Source organism: Poecilia mexicana, unplaced genomic scaffold (genome assembly GCF_051168715.1).
Source record: "Poecilia mexicana isolate PSO_F unplaced genomic scaffold, ASM5116871v1 scaffold_6, whole genome shotgun sequence".
Taxonomy (NCBI): domain Eukaryota; kingdom Metazoa; phylum Chordata; class Actinopteri; order Cyprinodontiformes; family Poeciliidae; genus Poecilia; species Poecilia mexicana.
The window spans coordinates 32,064,656-32,078,812 of record NW_028263375.1 but is presented as its reverse complement, the minus strand read 5'-3'; the positions used below and the strand labels follow the sequence as shown (position 1 = coordinate 32,078,812).

General features: G+C 37.7%; 1 protein-coding gene across 1 annotated transcript in view; it reads left to right on the top strand.

The window, feature by feature from the left end:
* The first annotated feature begins 4,667 nt into the window (after nt 1-4,667).
* The window catches only part of LOC106910854 (Golgi apparatus protein 1), a 31,466-nt gene continuing 21,976 nt past the window's right edge, over nt 4,668-14,157 (top strand). Inside the window, exons 1-4 of the mRNA XM_088006607.1 lie at nt 4,668-5,033; nt 11,722-11,751; nt 11,981-12,067; nt 12,814-13,029. Coding sequence (XP_087862733.1) covers nt 4,701-5,033; nt 11,722-11,751; nt 11,981-12,067; nt 12,814-13,029 — 666 coding nt within the window. The 5' untranslated portion in view covers nt 4,668-4,700. The remainder of the gene's footprint in view (nt 5,034-11,721; nt 11,752-11,980; nt 12,068-12,813; nt 13,030-14,157) is intronic.

Sequence of the window (14,157 nt, the reverse complement as noted above, 5' to 3'; positions counted from 1 at the left end):
CAAGGTAGGATTGGCTTGAATTGCTTATAGCTAACATTGCAGAGAAAGAGAACATAGTCAATGTTATTTTCTCAAAGAAAATGTAAAGTTAATAAGACACATACCTCATATGTATTAGGTATCAAACTTCGGCTTCTTTTTAAACAGGAGGTCTGGCCGTTATAACTTGTGTTAGGTTTGCGCCACAATATGGAAGATTTCTTCTTCACCAACACACTGCACGCCTGTTCGTGCACTGCTGCCTCTCACTGGTGGAGATGGTGTATTGCACTACTTAGCCCTTGTGTTTAGAAATGGGGTCCATACCAACCGACCCCACACACTTTTATCATTTGCCACAGTTCTCTACGTTTGCCTCAGTCCTCGCACGCACAAGGGTTAAAACAGCCTTAAATAATGTTTCAAATGCTAAGTTCATAAGTGCTTTGTAGACATCTTGCTGTAAAACTTTAGGATCGATTAAATTAAGAAAATTAAGACTAAACAACATGGCAGAGCTTTATAATATTACTACATAAAGCTAATTTTTAAAGCTTAATCGGTAATACTTTTATAACAAATTTATGTCAGATCACGATTTCTTGGTTAATGACAAGTTGTCATAACGAAGACATTTTTGGCGAGGTTAATGACAAGTTGTCATAACGAAGACATTTTTGGCAAGATTAATGATAAGTTGTCATAACGAAGATATTTTGTCTAGATTAATGACAAGTTGTCATAATGAAGACATTTCGAATAATGTCAACTTTGTATTAAAAGTGTCATTATTTACCGAATGACGCTTTATGACAACAGTCATAACTATTCATGAAGACTTATTGATGTTCATGACAGGTGTTATGTCATGTTTATGACGGTGTCATGACAAGTCTTATTCAACCCCCTTCAAATAAAGTGTTACCCATCATGTTGTATAAGCCGCTACTAGATAACTCGGTCAGTACAGTTTATCAGGTCCACGGCTTAACTACTGCCTGTTGTTCCTAAGAAATGTTTGATAAGCCCCAACTTTACAGACATTTTCTCTTCTTTTATACCATTACCATTTCAATGCAATGTGTCGGGGGTGGGAGGGGGTTATTATTTTACTAGAAATCAGATTTTCTTTTTTACCCGTGTTTGCAGGAAAGTTTAAAACAGGCCGTTGTATATCTTATTATGGATAAAGCCATGTTGGAGGAAATTGCCACTGCTGGCACATTGATCAACTAAATTTGCTGTGTCATGTTCCCACTTCACCTCAGACATTTTATATATTAAACTGAGACACAAAATATACATTTTGAGCTAAAATAAAATCAGGAAAATTTCAATATTTTTTCCTCAATCATATCAGAATATAGAACTTGATTCATTATATATAAAGTGAAATATTTCTTATAATTTTGATTGTCATGGCTTTAGAAATTATAAAACCCCAGAATTTAATGTCTTGTAAAATTTAAATATTATATAAGAGCAAACAAAATTAATATCATAAAATTATGTTCATGTCTATGCATATGGTTGGGCTCCTTATACATGAATGATTGCATCAAGTTTTTTTTCCTGTCTGTTTACAGCAAAAGTCTTGATATGAGTAATAGACTAAAAATATATTTTAACAGTTCTCAATGGATTTGCCAAAAACATTACATTTGCAATCTAATTTATCACTGAGCATTTGACAGAGGTATGGTTCATAAAACTAGTCACTTTTTACTTCCTCTGAAATGACCAAATTAGAATAGAATAAAACACTCCAGTGAAAATAGAAGTCAAAAAACATTACATGCATAAAGATCACCTGTGATTTAACTTGTTAATTTTCCAACGTCAGAAAACTTTCTGGAGAGGGGAATAAAAAAAAAAAATCACTGCAGTTTTATATGAGAAATCTTTGATGTCTTAAATCAGTCAAAACTAGGTCAGACTGGCTTATTTTAGATCTGATAAACATTATCCATGCAGACTGACGTTTTGGGGTTTTTGTTTTATCTGGAAGAAGACAAATTTATTGAAGTCTCAGTAAAGCTGCAGAAAATAATCATTCAAATTTTAAAATTTTTAGGATCTATGGTAACACTTTATTTGAAGGGGTGTGCATAAGACTGACATGACACTGTCATGAACATAAAGAAGTCTTTATGAATGTTTATGACAGTTGTCATGAAGTGTCATTCGGTAAATAATGGCACTTTTAATGCAAAGTTGCTCTAAAAGTTGCATTAAAAGTCCATTAAAAGTGGCAACTTTGCATGGTTTTGTAAATTATAATTTAATGCAAAGTTGGCATTTTTAATGGACTTTCAATGCAGCTTTTCGAGCAATTTTGCATTAAAAGTGTCATTATTTACCGAATGACACTTCATGACAACTGTCATAAACATTCATAAAGACTTCTTTATGTTCATGACAGGTGTTATGTCATGTTTTTGACAGTGTCATGTCAGTCTTATGCACACCCCTTCAAATAAAGTGTTACCAGATCTATTTATCTCTTCTTGTTCTGAGTTGGAGTTTGGAGGATCGGACAAATACAAGCGTTTGTTTAAATCAAGCATTTTTAAAATCCGTCGAGTCAATCCACTGATGGGGATTTCTGAGCGTTTATTAACCCTCTATGGCATGACTTTTTGTTTTTTTAGGGAAAAAATATTTTCCTGCATTCTTTGGGAGCTTGTTGGCCCCTAATTACATATCAATCATAAAATCGGACCCTGACACCTCCCGGAACCGGATTTGGGTTTGTTGCCTCAGGGCAACATTGCGCTACAAGGGGTCTAAAACGCCAAGTTTTCTACAGTGATTATGAGAAATGAAATACAAATCAAACAAAAACTATATTCATAAAAAACTTTTTTTTTGACAAAAATAAATCAGACATGGTTCCAACTCACCAAATATAAAATAAACAACTAACTTTCATTAATGAATGGTACATTTGCACAAATTACTAAAAAAAACATTTGTGTGTTTGTACATGTGTATGGTTGGCAGAGTTAGAATCACTAAGGATGTTGAAATTAGTCTTTTTACCCATTATATGTTAAACATCAGGAAGGAATTGCTTGCTGATGTGAAAAAAAGTGTGTATTACATTTTTGGCACTTGATTATTGGTGTACCTGGGAATTACCATCTGGTTATCTGATTATCTATGGGTTGTAGCGACCAAATTCACATCAGTGACAGGACTTAGGGCTGCAGGTTCATTTTTATAAGAGTTTGTAGATCTGATTTTTTGTTAGAATTTGAGCCAAGCAAAGGACAACATTTCCATCAGCTCCCATATCTGGTAGATTTGGTGGTGGTACGGCTTGCCCTGTGTAGGTTGTAAGGAAGACCATCTACTCCAGTCATGCAAAGTTCCCTCCAGACCCATATATTTGGGTTTGGCAGGTATTGCTTCAGTCTTTGCCTGCCTTGGAATAAGTACATTAGTTCATTGATGACCAGCTTATCACTCTTTGGGACTGAAGTCAGTTTTGAGGATAAACAAACAATGAAATAATGGTTGTACAGTGGATCCTCATGTCTTCATTGGGAATGACCCCAGTTTATGAACCATGCACATTTTGTCCATGAAATGATCTTGCATCCATCTCCTGTTGCTGTTAGTCAATAATAAAGTAAAAAAATTGGCTCTGATAATTATTTTGTAATCAATTGAATATCATCACATTAGAATAATATTGTCTGAGCAAAAGGGCCCTAAATGCGCAATGTTGCCCTAAGGCAACAAACAAAAAAACACAGTTTTAGCATATAAATTCTAAAAAAATTTGTCTTGAAATGATCTATATGTGAGATAATGGAAATCAGAAGTAATTACACCCCCCACCCCCTTTCTGTTTGTTAATTTGCTTCCATTTTTCTTATCTTGGCTGTGCTCTTCGGCTGCACTTACCTTCCTGAGATGCACTGGACTGCAGTGACAACACTTCGCCACCAGTGTGTTTGTACATAGAGCACGATGAGCAGCACTCCTGACTCAGCGAGCCAACGGTAATTAAGCGCAGCAACGGCTGGCCAGCGAAGGCGCTCACTGTCGGTCTCATGTTTCCACAGCATTTGTCAAAATAAAAGAACCTGCGCATTAATTTTCAAGTGTGCAACATATAATGCTTCTTTACATACTCACAGATATGAAAATATTTTTAGTTAGAGTGACCCAAATTTAAACATGAAGAAAAGTGATGTATAACTTACAAGTAGGAGGCAAGGTGTAGCATGCACCTCCGCTTCATAAAAAGGACTGTTCCTCTTCTAAATAAAAGGTCACATGAACCTCAATACCTCTTTTATTTGGACAAAAATATGTCTGGAGGTATTTTAAATCATTCCCCCCAAAAAATAAAATAAAGGAGCAACGTGAACTACAGAAATGTGGTTTGTTGCCTGAGAGCAACGGTATGCCATAGAGGGTTAAAGGTCAAACGTGTTTATTATATAAAATTTACAAAGCCTATAGGGTGCCTTTGTTGAATTTTTTTCGGAAAAGCAAACGTAATGCAATTAACGTCCGAATTTCTGTTAATATTTTTGGTTTACTTAGAATAAATGTTCAGAAAAAGTTTTCGGAACTCAAGGTAGCTTCAACTAAAAGTAACTGGACTCATGAATAATTCAAAAGGAAACTCGTCTACGCCTTTATTCCCAGTTCCAATCTCTCCGAGCGTTCCTGAACGCCTCAATTGGCTGAGTGGCTCAGTGAAGATGGCGGACTGTATACGTGTTCCTCTGATTTTGCTGGTGATGTGCATCTTTTCACTGGCGCATCAAGTTCAAGGAGGTGAAAACAACGGTGTCGGCAGGCTCAGTGCTATTGGAGACAACCCCGCAAATCCTGCAGCAGGTCCGGGTCCCGGAGCAAACCAGGGAGCCGCTGAGAGGAACCAGGCAGCGGGGGCCTCGTTAAGTCGGAGGCGCTCTACCGGCTGGAAGCTGTCCGATGAGGCAGTATGTAGGGAGGATCTGACCCGGCGTTGTCCGAAACATTCCTGGAACAACAACCTGGCGGTACTAGAGTGTCTGCAGGATAAAAAGGAGGTAAATTAGCGCCGATGGGAGACGTAGTTTGCGACCAGCTGCAGGGTGTGCCTGCGTTAGCAGCTTGTAGCTAACTGCTGCTAGCGCTCGCATTTTGAGAACGTCATACAGAATACATAACCGCAGCCTAAACGAATCTGTTTTAAATGGCTCCCACTTTGTACTGTGATGTCCAGCGCAAAACCAGACAGAGAACACCGTAGAAACACTGACTGCTTAACCTGTAATTCAGCGTGGTGCAATGGCAGGACTGTTTGCTATGGTCTCTAAAAGTAAGCTTTTTGGTTCAAGGATAAACGTTGAAACAATGAAAGTAAATTACAAAATTATAGTTCAGAAAAAAAGTTGAAGGGTAATTTTTTGTCAGATTACGCAAGATGCATACGCACACGACATCACTAGATTCTTGCGTGTGCGGGATGTTCTTTATGTTGGAAGTTTAACTCTGGGTAAATTGATCTATTAAACAACAGATAGAGCACCGAGTAACCTGCTCACATGTTCAAGATCGTTGAGAAGTGCCAGTTTGCAGTCAGGTAATTTCTGTTCCTCAAACCATTTATCATCTTCATTAGAGCGGTTAGGATTTGTTGGTATATTATAGGTGTGTGGATTTCAATTCTTATTTAGAAATGGCACCTTTCATCTGTTTTGCACAGTGCACCTTACTCTTGTTAAGTTTTCAATGTTACTTAACTTCCAGACAGACATCAGTCATCATCAGTGTTCAGATCTCTGGTCTGAGATGTTATTGAGTTTATCTTGGCACGATGCAATCAAACAGGCAGATCAGGTGATGGAAGTTTGGAGAACAAATAAAAATCTTTTTATTGTATTTTGATTAGTTCTCACGTTTCTAAGAATTGTGTAATAATCTAGCAAAACTAAATCCAGTTTTGTAGCTTGTCAGAATTGTCATGATCTCAATTCATTAAAAATAGATTTTATTCCACAGCCCTATTTAAAACGTTGTGGAGGTATTTCAAATCAACTGTGCTGGAGCTCCTGCTGTAAGAAAGTATTTCGCAATCTCATTTTTCACATGGTTGTTCATAAAGCCTTTCAGGATGAAACTTTTTTTTTCTACCTGCATATGTAGTTAATGACTTGATGTCAGTGGATAAGGTTTTGTGTTGTTCATGTAGTTTTCAGGTTTCAGACTTTTTTGTGGGATCTTCCCAGTGTTCTCCACACAGGAACCTGATGGTGTGTTTGATTGTTTATTCACTTGTTGAACTCATCAACTTGCAGTTGAGCAGAACTGCAGCAAACCAGGATCCCTGTGTGTGTGTGTGTGTGTGTGTGTGTGTGTGTGTGTGTGTGTGTGTGTGTGTGTGTGTGTGTGTGTGTGTGTGTGTGTTAGCAGGCGGTTCCAGATGCTAGGATGAGCCTTGACCTCGTTTACTTACTCAGTCACAAGCCTCTAATTTTATGATAAACTCTGGTGAAGAGCTGTTTTCATCTAGTTTGGGAGAAAACTGCTGATGAAAGGAGGCTTGAAAAAGTTCAGAATGTATAAGGTTAAAAATCTGGGTCTTTGAGTATCGCTTTGATTCTGATTCTCTTGATCTGTGCAGCAGAGTCTCTCAGGTATTGGACCATAAGTTGCATAGAAAATGACATGTTGTCATGGAGGTCCACTAAATTATTGATTAAGTTGTATTTATTTATTGCAAATGAACTTGACACTCGTAATATTAGCCTTACAGAATGGTCATCTAGCTTAGATCAATTAATATTGAAAATAATGCTTTGTAGAAGAAGTACACTTCTGTTGAAGTTCCCCTGGCTTTTCAGTTTTGTGCAACACTTTGGTGCCCAGTGCCCACACATGCATCTCAAACCTCAGTTTTGTCATTTGATTAGTATAAAGATTTTTCTAATCAGAAACATTTACCTACAGTGCATTTGTTACCCATGTTTCCTGCTCTGTTCTTTTTCTCAACAAAATGAAACTGAAGAGAATGTCAACATCAGACTGGCTCTGAACAATCATCTTTGGGGTAAAGCCTGTTGACCCACCAGTCCTGTAATACGCTGGAGGAAACCCTGCATATGTCTTTGTTGTTCTTGATTAGTGGACTAGCTGTACTTGCCTTTCTAAATTTCTTGAACGACAAAGTAGCAATCTCTAGCAAATAAGTTTTTAGTGTTGCTCGTAGCCACCGCTCTGCTGCTGACACAGCTTACATAAAGGCTCAAAGATGTTTAAAATACTTTGTATGCAATTTATCTCAAACAAATTTTTGTGTCAATGTGAATTCAGTGATCCTCCTCTGGATGTACAGCCATGTTACGAGAGTCTTAGACTTCCAGCGGTTTCAGACTTTTGGTAGCTTGAGCAGAGCAGCTGAACGTTAAGTGGAGGGGGTTCAGACCAGTACATACTGTGTACGATCAGAGAAATGTCTTCTTTTACTCACAGTGATTAGACAATGTTTTGTTTCGTTAAAGGCATTTCATCTTTCGCACAAAACGTAAGCAAAATACTCTTGGGACATTCTCCCACTGCAGCATACATTGATGTATTTACTTTACCCACCTTACACTTTTGACCAAGGACACGGTAGATGTTGGATACAGCAGAAGACAAAGATGTTGCCCACATGACTGGTCAAGAATGAGCTGTAAGAACTCCTAAACCAGGACAGTAAGAGAAGAGCCACTGGGAGACCCTCCAGTATTTGTCTGAGGTGCTGTTTTGTGCCATCTTGGGAAGATGTTATTGAGTATCTTCAAGAATATCTTTTTAGTTTCATGTTGAAATATTCATTAGTTTGACCATGGATAATGGTGTTGAGTGACATACTGCCTAACCTGTTGTTATAACAGATGTCGTTATGCTCTGCAGCTTACACGTAGATCTTGTTTCTATACAAACAATCATTATCATGGGAAAGGTTTCTCTCCCTCACTCTCTCTTTATGTGTTCACTTGTTCATTCTCCTGTGCCTGGTCTTGACTGTATGTCCTGTAGGGCTGTGTAATAATATTGATTTTGCGATATATATCAATATTTTCTTTCCTAGAAAAAAATCGATATTCATCCGCAAGTATCGTAACATCCAACTGTCACCTTGCTCACTCATTGCTTGCTTCGCCAGGAGAGTGAAGCAAGTAGGCTTAGAGTGATTCCTTCAGATGTTAAGTGTTAAGGTTAAAAAGGTATCAAACTATTCAGAGCAGGGTACTTGGTGCACTTTATTTACTTTATAAATGCATGTAAGCTACAGTTTGTACTGTTTCAATTAAAAGAAACATGTTTTCTCACCACTTCTTTGATTCATTTTGTCCAGCTGTCGACTTTAAGTCTGTGTCCATGTCCAACCAGAGCCAGGTATTGTTTAGTTGGTGCTTTTAATCAGTTTTCAGTTAAATTAATTCAATCAAACTCTATAACAGTCACCAAAATCACTCTGTCCCTCTAAAATCTTTCAGAAAATCGCAAAAGTGTATTGAACTGTATTGTTTGCTGAATATAGCAATATATATCGTATCGTGAGCAGAATATCGTGTATCGTATTGTGAGATTATTGTATCACTACAACCCTATTGTCCTGACTGGATCACATCCGGCTGTGGCCTTCTAGGTGTTTCTAATCAGCTACAACAAAGTTTCGAAAAACGACATTTAATTCACAATAAAACATGATGGGTTGTCTCAAGAATTAAGACTAGAACGATTTGTTCAAAGTAAGTGTTGATCCATTTTAGTAACACATTTTACAATGTTTCTTGTTTCTTTGCCAAGGCAGCAGATAAAGTTTTGCTCTCTGGAAGCTGAACCTGTTTCAGGCTGCTGGGTGGGATTTCAGAATTCTTTTTAGACTTGGTTTCTTGGGCCTGCCCTCGGTCAGCCTCTCTGGCAGTTGCGCTGTGGTTTTGTGTACGTGGTACTTGGTCCAGATGGAGACTGAAGACTGTCCTCTCTGGTCTGATGTCATGTTGCTGTTCTGGTTTGTATGGTTTCAAATACTGAAAAATGTTGCCGTTTCATTATGTGGCAGAGTAAATGGTAAATAAGAACTATAAATTAAAGTTATTGAGAGATTATTTTAATGTTGTCCATATTTAATGTAATCGGACATATGATATATTTCATTCTTAAAATATATATTTTTTCTAATATCTTTGGACTTTGTCTTTGCTGCTTTCACAGTCTCATACTTAACTTCTTCCTGTTTTCTCTCCATCATAGCACGCTTCACGTCAACCATGGGTTAACCCACCTGGAATGGATCATACTTGGACACAATATGATTTAAAGTGATTGTCCATGTTCCAGCCACATCTGCGTAAACAAAATGTAGTTTTAGGAGTTCACTAAATAACGTGTGCAGCTCAAAAAATGAGAATATTGTGGAAAATGCTGTATTTTTCATTTCAGAGTGAAACTCGTGTACAGATTCAGTACATTTGGAGCCAAATATTTCAAGCTTTTGTTTTAAGTTTGATGATTATAGATGATTCAAAACCCATAATTGGAACACTGTATAACATAAATAAACATTTTAGTTGACTTGGTTGAGCTTCCTTTTGCATGAATTATTGCATTAATGCGGCGTAACATGGAGGTGATCTTCATCTTGACGGATTGCTCAACATGGCGCACGTTATCACATTTATAGAAATATCACTGTAACAAAGTGAGTGCTCTACAGGAACCGTTGGCTAATTATTTACGTATTCAAGCTCTGTGCCTGCAATAAACTTAGTTTGTTTAATATAGCATGATTAGTACTGTGGTGTCCTTTGGGACAGTTGGTACTTAATCATATAAAACAAACAACGACCGAAGCAGTTTGTTTGTTTGAGAGCGTACGTTCGACAGACTGTTTTTGATGGGAGAAATGAGTTGTTCAGCAGAATCTGGTGTTGGTTCTATTAGATTGAGATGCTGCACAACTGCTTCGCTTCCATTTAAAAGCATTGACTGGATATTATAAAAAGGCTGCATCCGGAGCCAAACGTAGAGGTCAGCCCTTCTTGCGTTGCTCCAAGTTGGAAGCTGGCTACACCTTCCAGTCCAGCAGCTCCAGCAGCGTGCCGTGGAAACACACAGAGAGCACACTGAGACAGCAACAGGTCAACCTGTGTGACGCGGAAGGACAAAATGATCTATAATGGCTGCTTCTTAATTGTGTTTATTGCGACTTTCAGATCTGGAAGCAGTGAAGAAGGCATGGCGGGAAAGACGCAGTGAGAGAGGAAGGCCAAAAAAAAATAACCCAAAAAAAAATGTGTGTGTGGAAGCTGAACTTGTTTGAGGAAGGAAGTCGAGCCTTGACTTTAATCAGCATTTCAGAGAAATTGTTTCTTACTGACGGTGGATGTCTTTAGCCAATTTGTCTGCTGAAGTGTGACATCAAATGAGCTGCCTGGCGTTACTCAATGTCATGAGCTTTTTTTTTTTTTTTTTTTTACTATTTTTTTTAGATATCTTATTTTCTCAATCTCTTCTACTAGTGAGAAACTGATGAGGCTCTTTCAGTGGCTGGTGGTGAAAGTCTTAGGGCAGCTGATAACAGGACCTGTAATGAATATCATGTTTTGAATCGGGTTATAGTATGATGAATAATTTAGATGGTAAAGAAAAAGAAAAAAAAAAAACTCAAAAAAGCATAGCCAGACAGAACATAAAAAAACGAGTAAGATAACCCATCATGAACATCATCGCAAAGTATTTCACTTATCAGAGGCAGACTGGCAGAGAATGGTCGCAGCTGAAGTTTATTAAAAAATGTTTTTTTGAGTTTGTTGCATGGATGCCATCTCATAAAATATCATTAATTTGTAAGATTGTTTTTTTCCCTCCACAAATGAAGCACAAATTTCATGGTCTCTCAGTAGTTTTTAGGTCTGATGCAGCATGTAGCTAGAGCTGGCTGTGGAGAAGGTACATTAAGGCAGTTTTCTTCAAATCGGCTTCAAGTTCTACTGTGGAACTACCTGAAAATATTCCTGTGGTTTTAAGTTACCCAACAGGTGGATTGTGTCCCTCTAATGTGAGCATGCTTTGAGAAATCTGCTGTAGATCCACCGGCTGAGAACATAAAACCTGTCAGGATCTCCCTGGCAGGTCTGGTTAAGCTTCCAGTGTTTCTCATCTCCATGCTGGTCCTTTATTTGGCCATTTTCATATGGTAGTTCTGTAGTAAACTCTTACCTATAAAGCCGTGTTTCCAGAAGGCTGTTTCCAGTCGGCAGACTGATCAATGTCGGCGTTGATCAGTCTGCTGACATCCTGCTGCGCTGAGCCCTGTGTGTACGATGTGTGTCTGCCTGAGCTCTGCCATCAGCCTCAGACACGCTGTCCAAATGTCTCAACAAGAGAAATGATTGGATTGTCATTAGGCTTACAGCATACACCCTGGAGCATCATCTACTGTCTGTACATCCAGGCTTATTCCACATCGGGGTCTATATGTTGGTGTTGGGTGGAACTTCATCTCCTGTCTTTCAACATTTTTCTGATTATGGGAAGAGTCTTCATGATTATAAAGGAGGTGTTGATCAACACGGTGAAAATATGATCTAGAAGTTGTGTTTTTGCATACAAGCTAATTTGATTTAAGTTTCAATGATTGTCTAGTTCATCTACAGAGCCAAAAAAAGAAAAAAAATGTTTGAGCTGTAATTAAATCTTAATGCCAAACCCCTGACCATATTTTTTTTCTTTTTCTTTAAGGAATCTGAAATTGCTGCTGACTGTAATCATGTAAGTACTCTAAAGCCCCCTCTTCCCAGCATGCCTTGCTCTGAGTCTATTACTACATATGTAGACTGGAGGAATTGGTTTAACATGTATAGTTAAATGTAATCTTTAACATGAATGTTCAGTAGTTTTGTCAGTTTCATCATTTTAGTTGGAACTAAAACACTTAAATATAAAAAATAACATATCGTCTGGAACTGGTTATGATTATGCTGTCTGCTTTCTTTTCCAGCTTCTGTGGAACTACAAGTTAAACCTCACCACCGATCCGAAGTTTGAGTCTGTAGCTGTGGAGGTCTGCAAGACGACCATTTCTGAGGTCAGAGGTCAACACCACTTTGACCTTGTATTTAGTCAGAATTGATAAACTAGCCTACTTTGGCTAACTAGATCAATGTGCCAAACTTAGAAATGAGACAAGTCCAATATTAGAGCTCGTGAGAATCATTTTATTGCAGCACTAACTTGACTTTTTACTCATTTTGAAGCTTTTTGTTTTTACAGTTTTTCTTATCTCAGCAAAACTTTCTCCAGAATCAGTTGGTCCTCTGATCTCTCAGTTCCAGTGTTAAACTGATTCTACTTTAACTCTGACTTTATCAGCAGGTGGCAGCGTGCTCACGGAGCTCAACAACTAACCAAACTTGTTTGAGCACACGTTAAAAACTCTGACGTTAGCTTAGCTTTTGATCTGTCTGATTTGTAAAGAGGAAGTAGTGGGATCGGCTCATATTCCATCTGATATAACATGAGCTCACTGTTTGAGCTCATGTTTTTATTTTGTAAATAATAACACTTTAATTCAAAGTAGGTACTTTTAATGGACTTTCCAGGCAACTTTTAGAGCAGCTTTGCATTAAAAGTGTCATTATTTACCGAATGATTCTTCATGACAACAGTTATAACCATTCATAAAGACTCCTTCATTTTCATAACAGATGTTAATGTCAATGTCATGTTTATGACGGTGTCATGTCAGTATTATGCTCACCCCTCCAAATAAAGTTTTTGTTTTTCGTGTTTTTGTTTTGCTTTATTTACAAAGTAATTCTTCTCCATACTCAGATTAAAGAATGTGCTGCAGAGGAGCTGGGGAAGGGCTACCTGGTCTCCTGTCTGGTGGATAACCGTGGAAACATCACTGACTACCAGTGCAACCAGTACATCACCAAGATGGCCAGCATCATCTACAGTGATTTTCGGCTGATTTGCGGCTTCATGGACAAATGTCGGGAAGACATCAACACACTGCACTGCGGCAGCATCAGCACCGGGGAGAAGGTGAGCCGAGCTTCAACACTGGAGACAAAAATGTCCAAAAGGAAAAAAAAATCCTAATTTCTTTGAGGACCTTAAAGTAACAGATCCTGCAGTTGAATACTTTCTACATGTTTGAGGTTCTGTTTGGTTTTGGTTTGCACATCTGGAGTTGGTGAATTTGCTCATTTCTTTCTGTGTCTTTGTGCCGATCTGTCTTAGTAAGCAGCAATTATTGTTACAAGTTTGGCCGCAGTCCTTTGTTAGACACTGTACTCTTAAATGTTTCATTATGTTATAAAACTATTATATTGTAGCACATTGGGGAAATCAACAAAATAAGTTTCCATCTGACCTGTCATTTTGTTTTTTATTTAACCAGGAGGTCACCTGACTAAATAATCAGAACTACTTATAATTGTTCAAACATCTTTTACTATTAAACATAAACTACAAATCTTTACATACAATTTGCTTATTAAAAATGATTTCTCAAAGGCAAAAGTAGAACTCTTTACTTTGTATTAAAAGTTTTTATTTTTTTGTATCATATTTTAACAGGTGTTTTTTCTAAAAGCATTAAATCTAAAGTTAATGAACAGTCCTAAGTTTTCGAGCGATGACTGAACGATTTCTCAGCAGGGCAAAGACAAAAACCTTCTTCTGGACTGTGAAACACTTCTGATCTCAAACATGTAAATGAAAGCTGTGCTGAAACAGTTAAACCACCGTGTATCATGTTTGCTTTAGAACACGGATGTCAAACGCACTGTTGGCTAGAAAAAACATCTTCAGGTGCTTTGTTCTCCACTCTTAAACTTTACTTCCAGTCTGAGACCCAAAGGACACGTTTTATCAGCGTCTCTTTCCGGGACGCTGGCTGTGAGAGTTGAGGCTTGTTTTTTTTTTTTTTCAGCTTAGGATTTCTGCAGATCTGGGAATTTTCTAAATTCAAAACAATTTCTAGAGCTTGTAAAGTTGTGGATAAAGTAATCCACTACATTTGTGCACATTATTAAAGTTATCTTTTTTTAATGTTTGTTTGTTTAGCAGAAAATGTATTTTGTAACTTTTTACACAAGTCTAGTTCAGGAAATGTTGAAATTTTCCGAATACATTTGTACTAATTTGCTGTAAGAAGTGAGGAAGGTA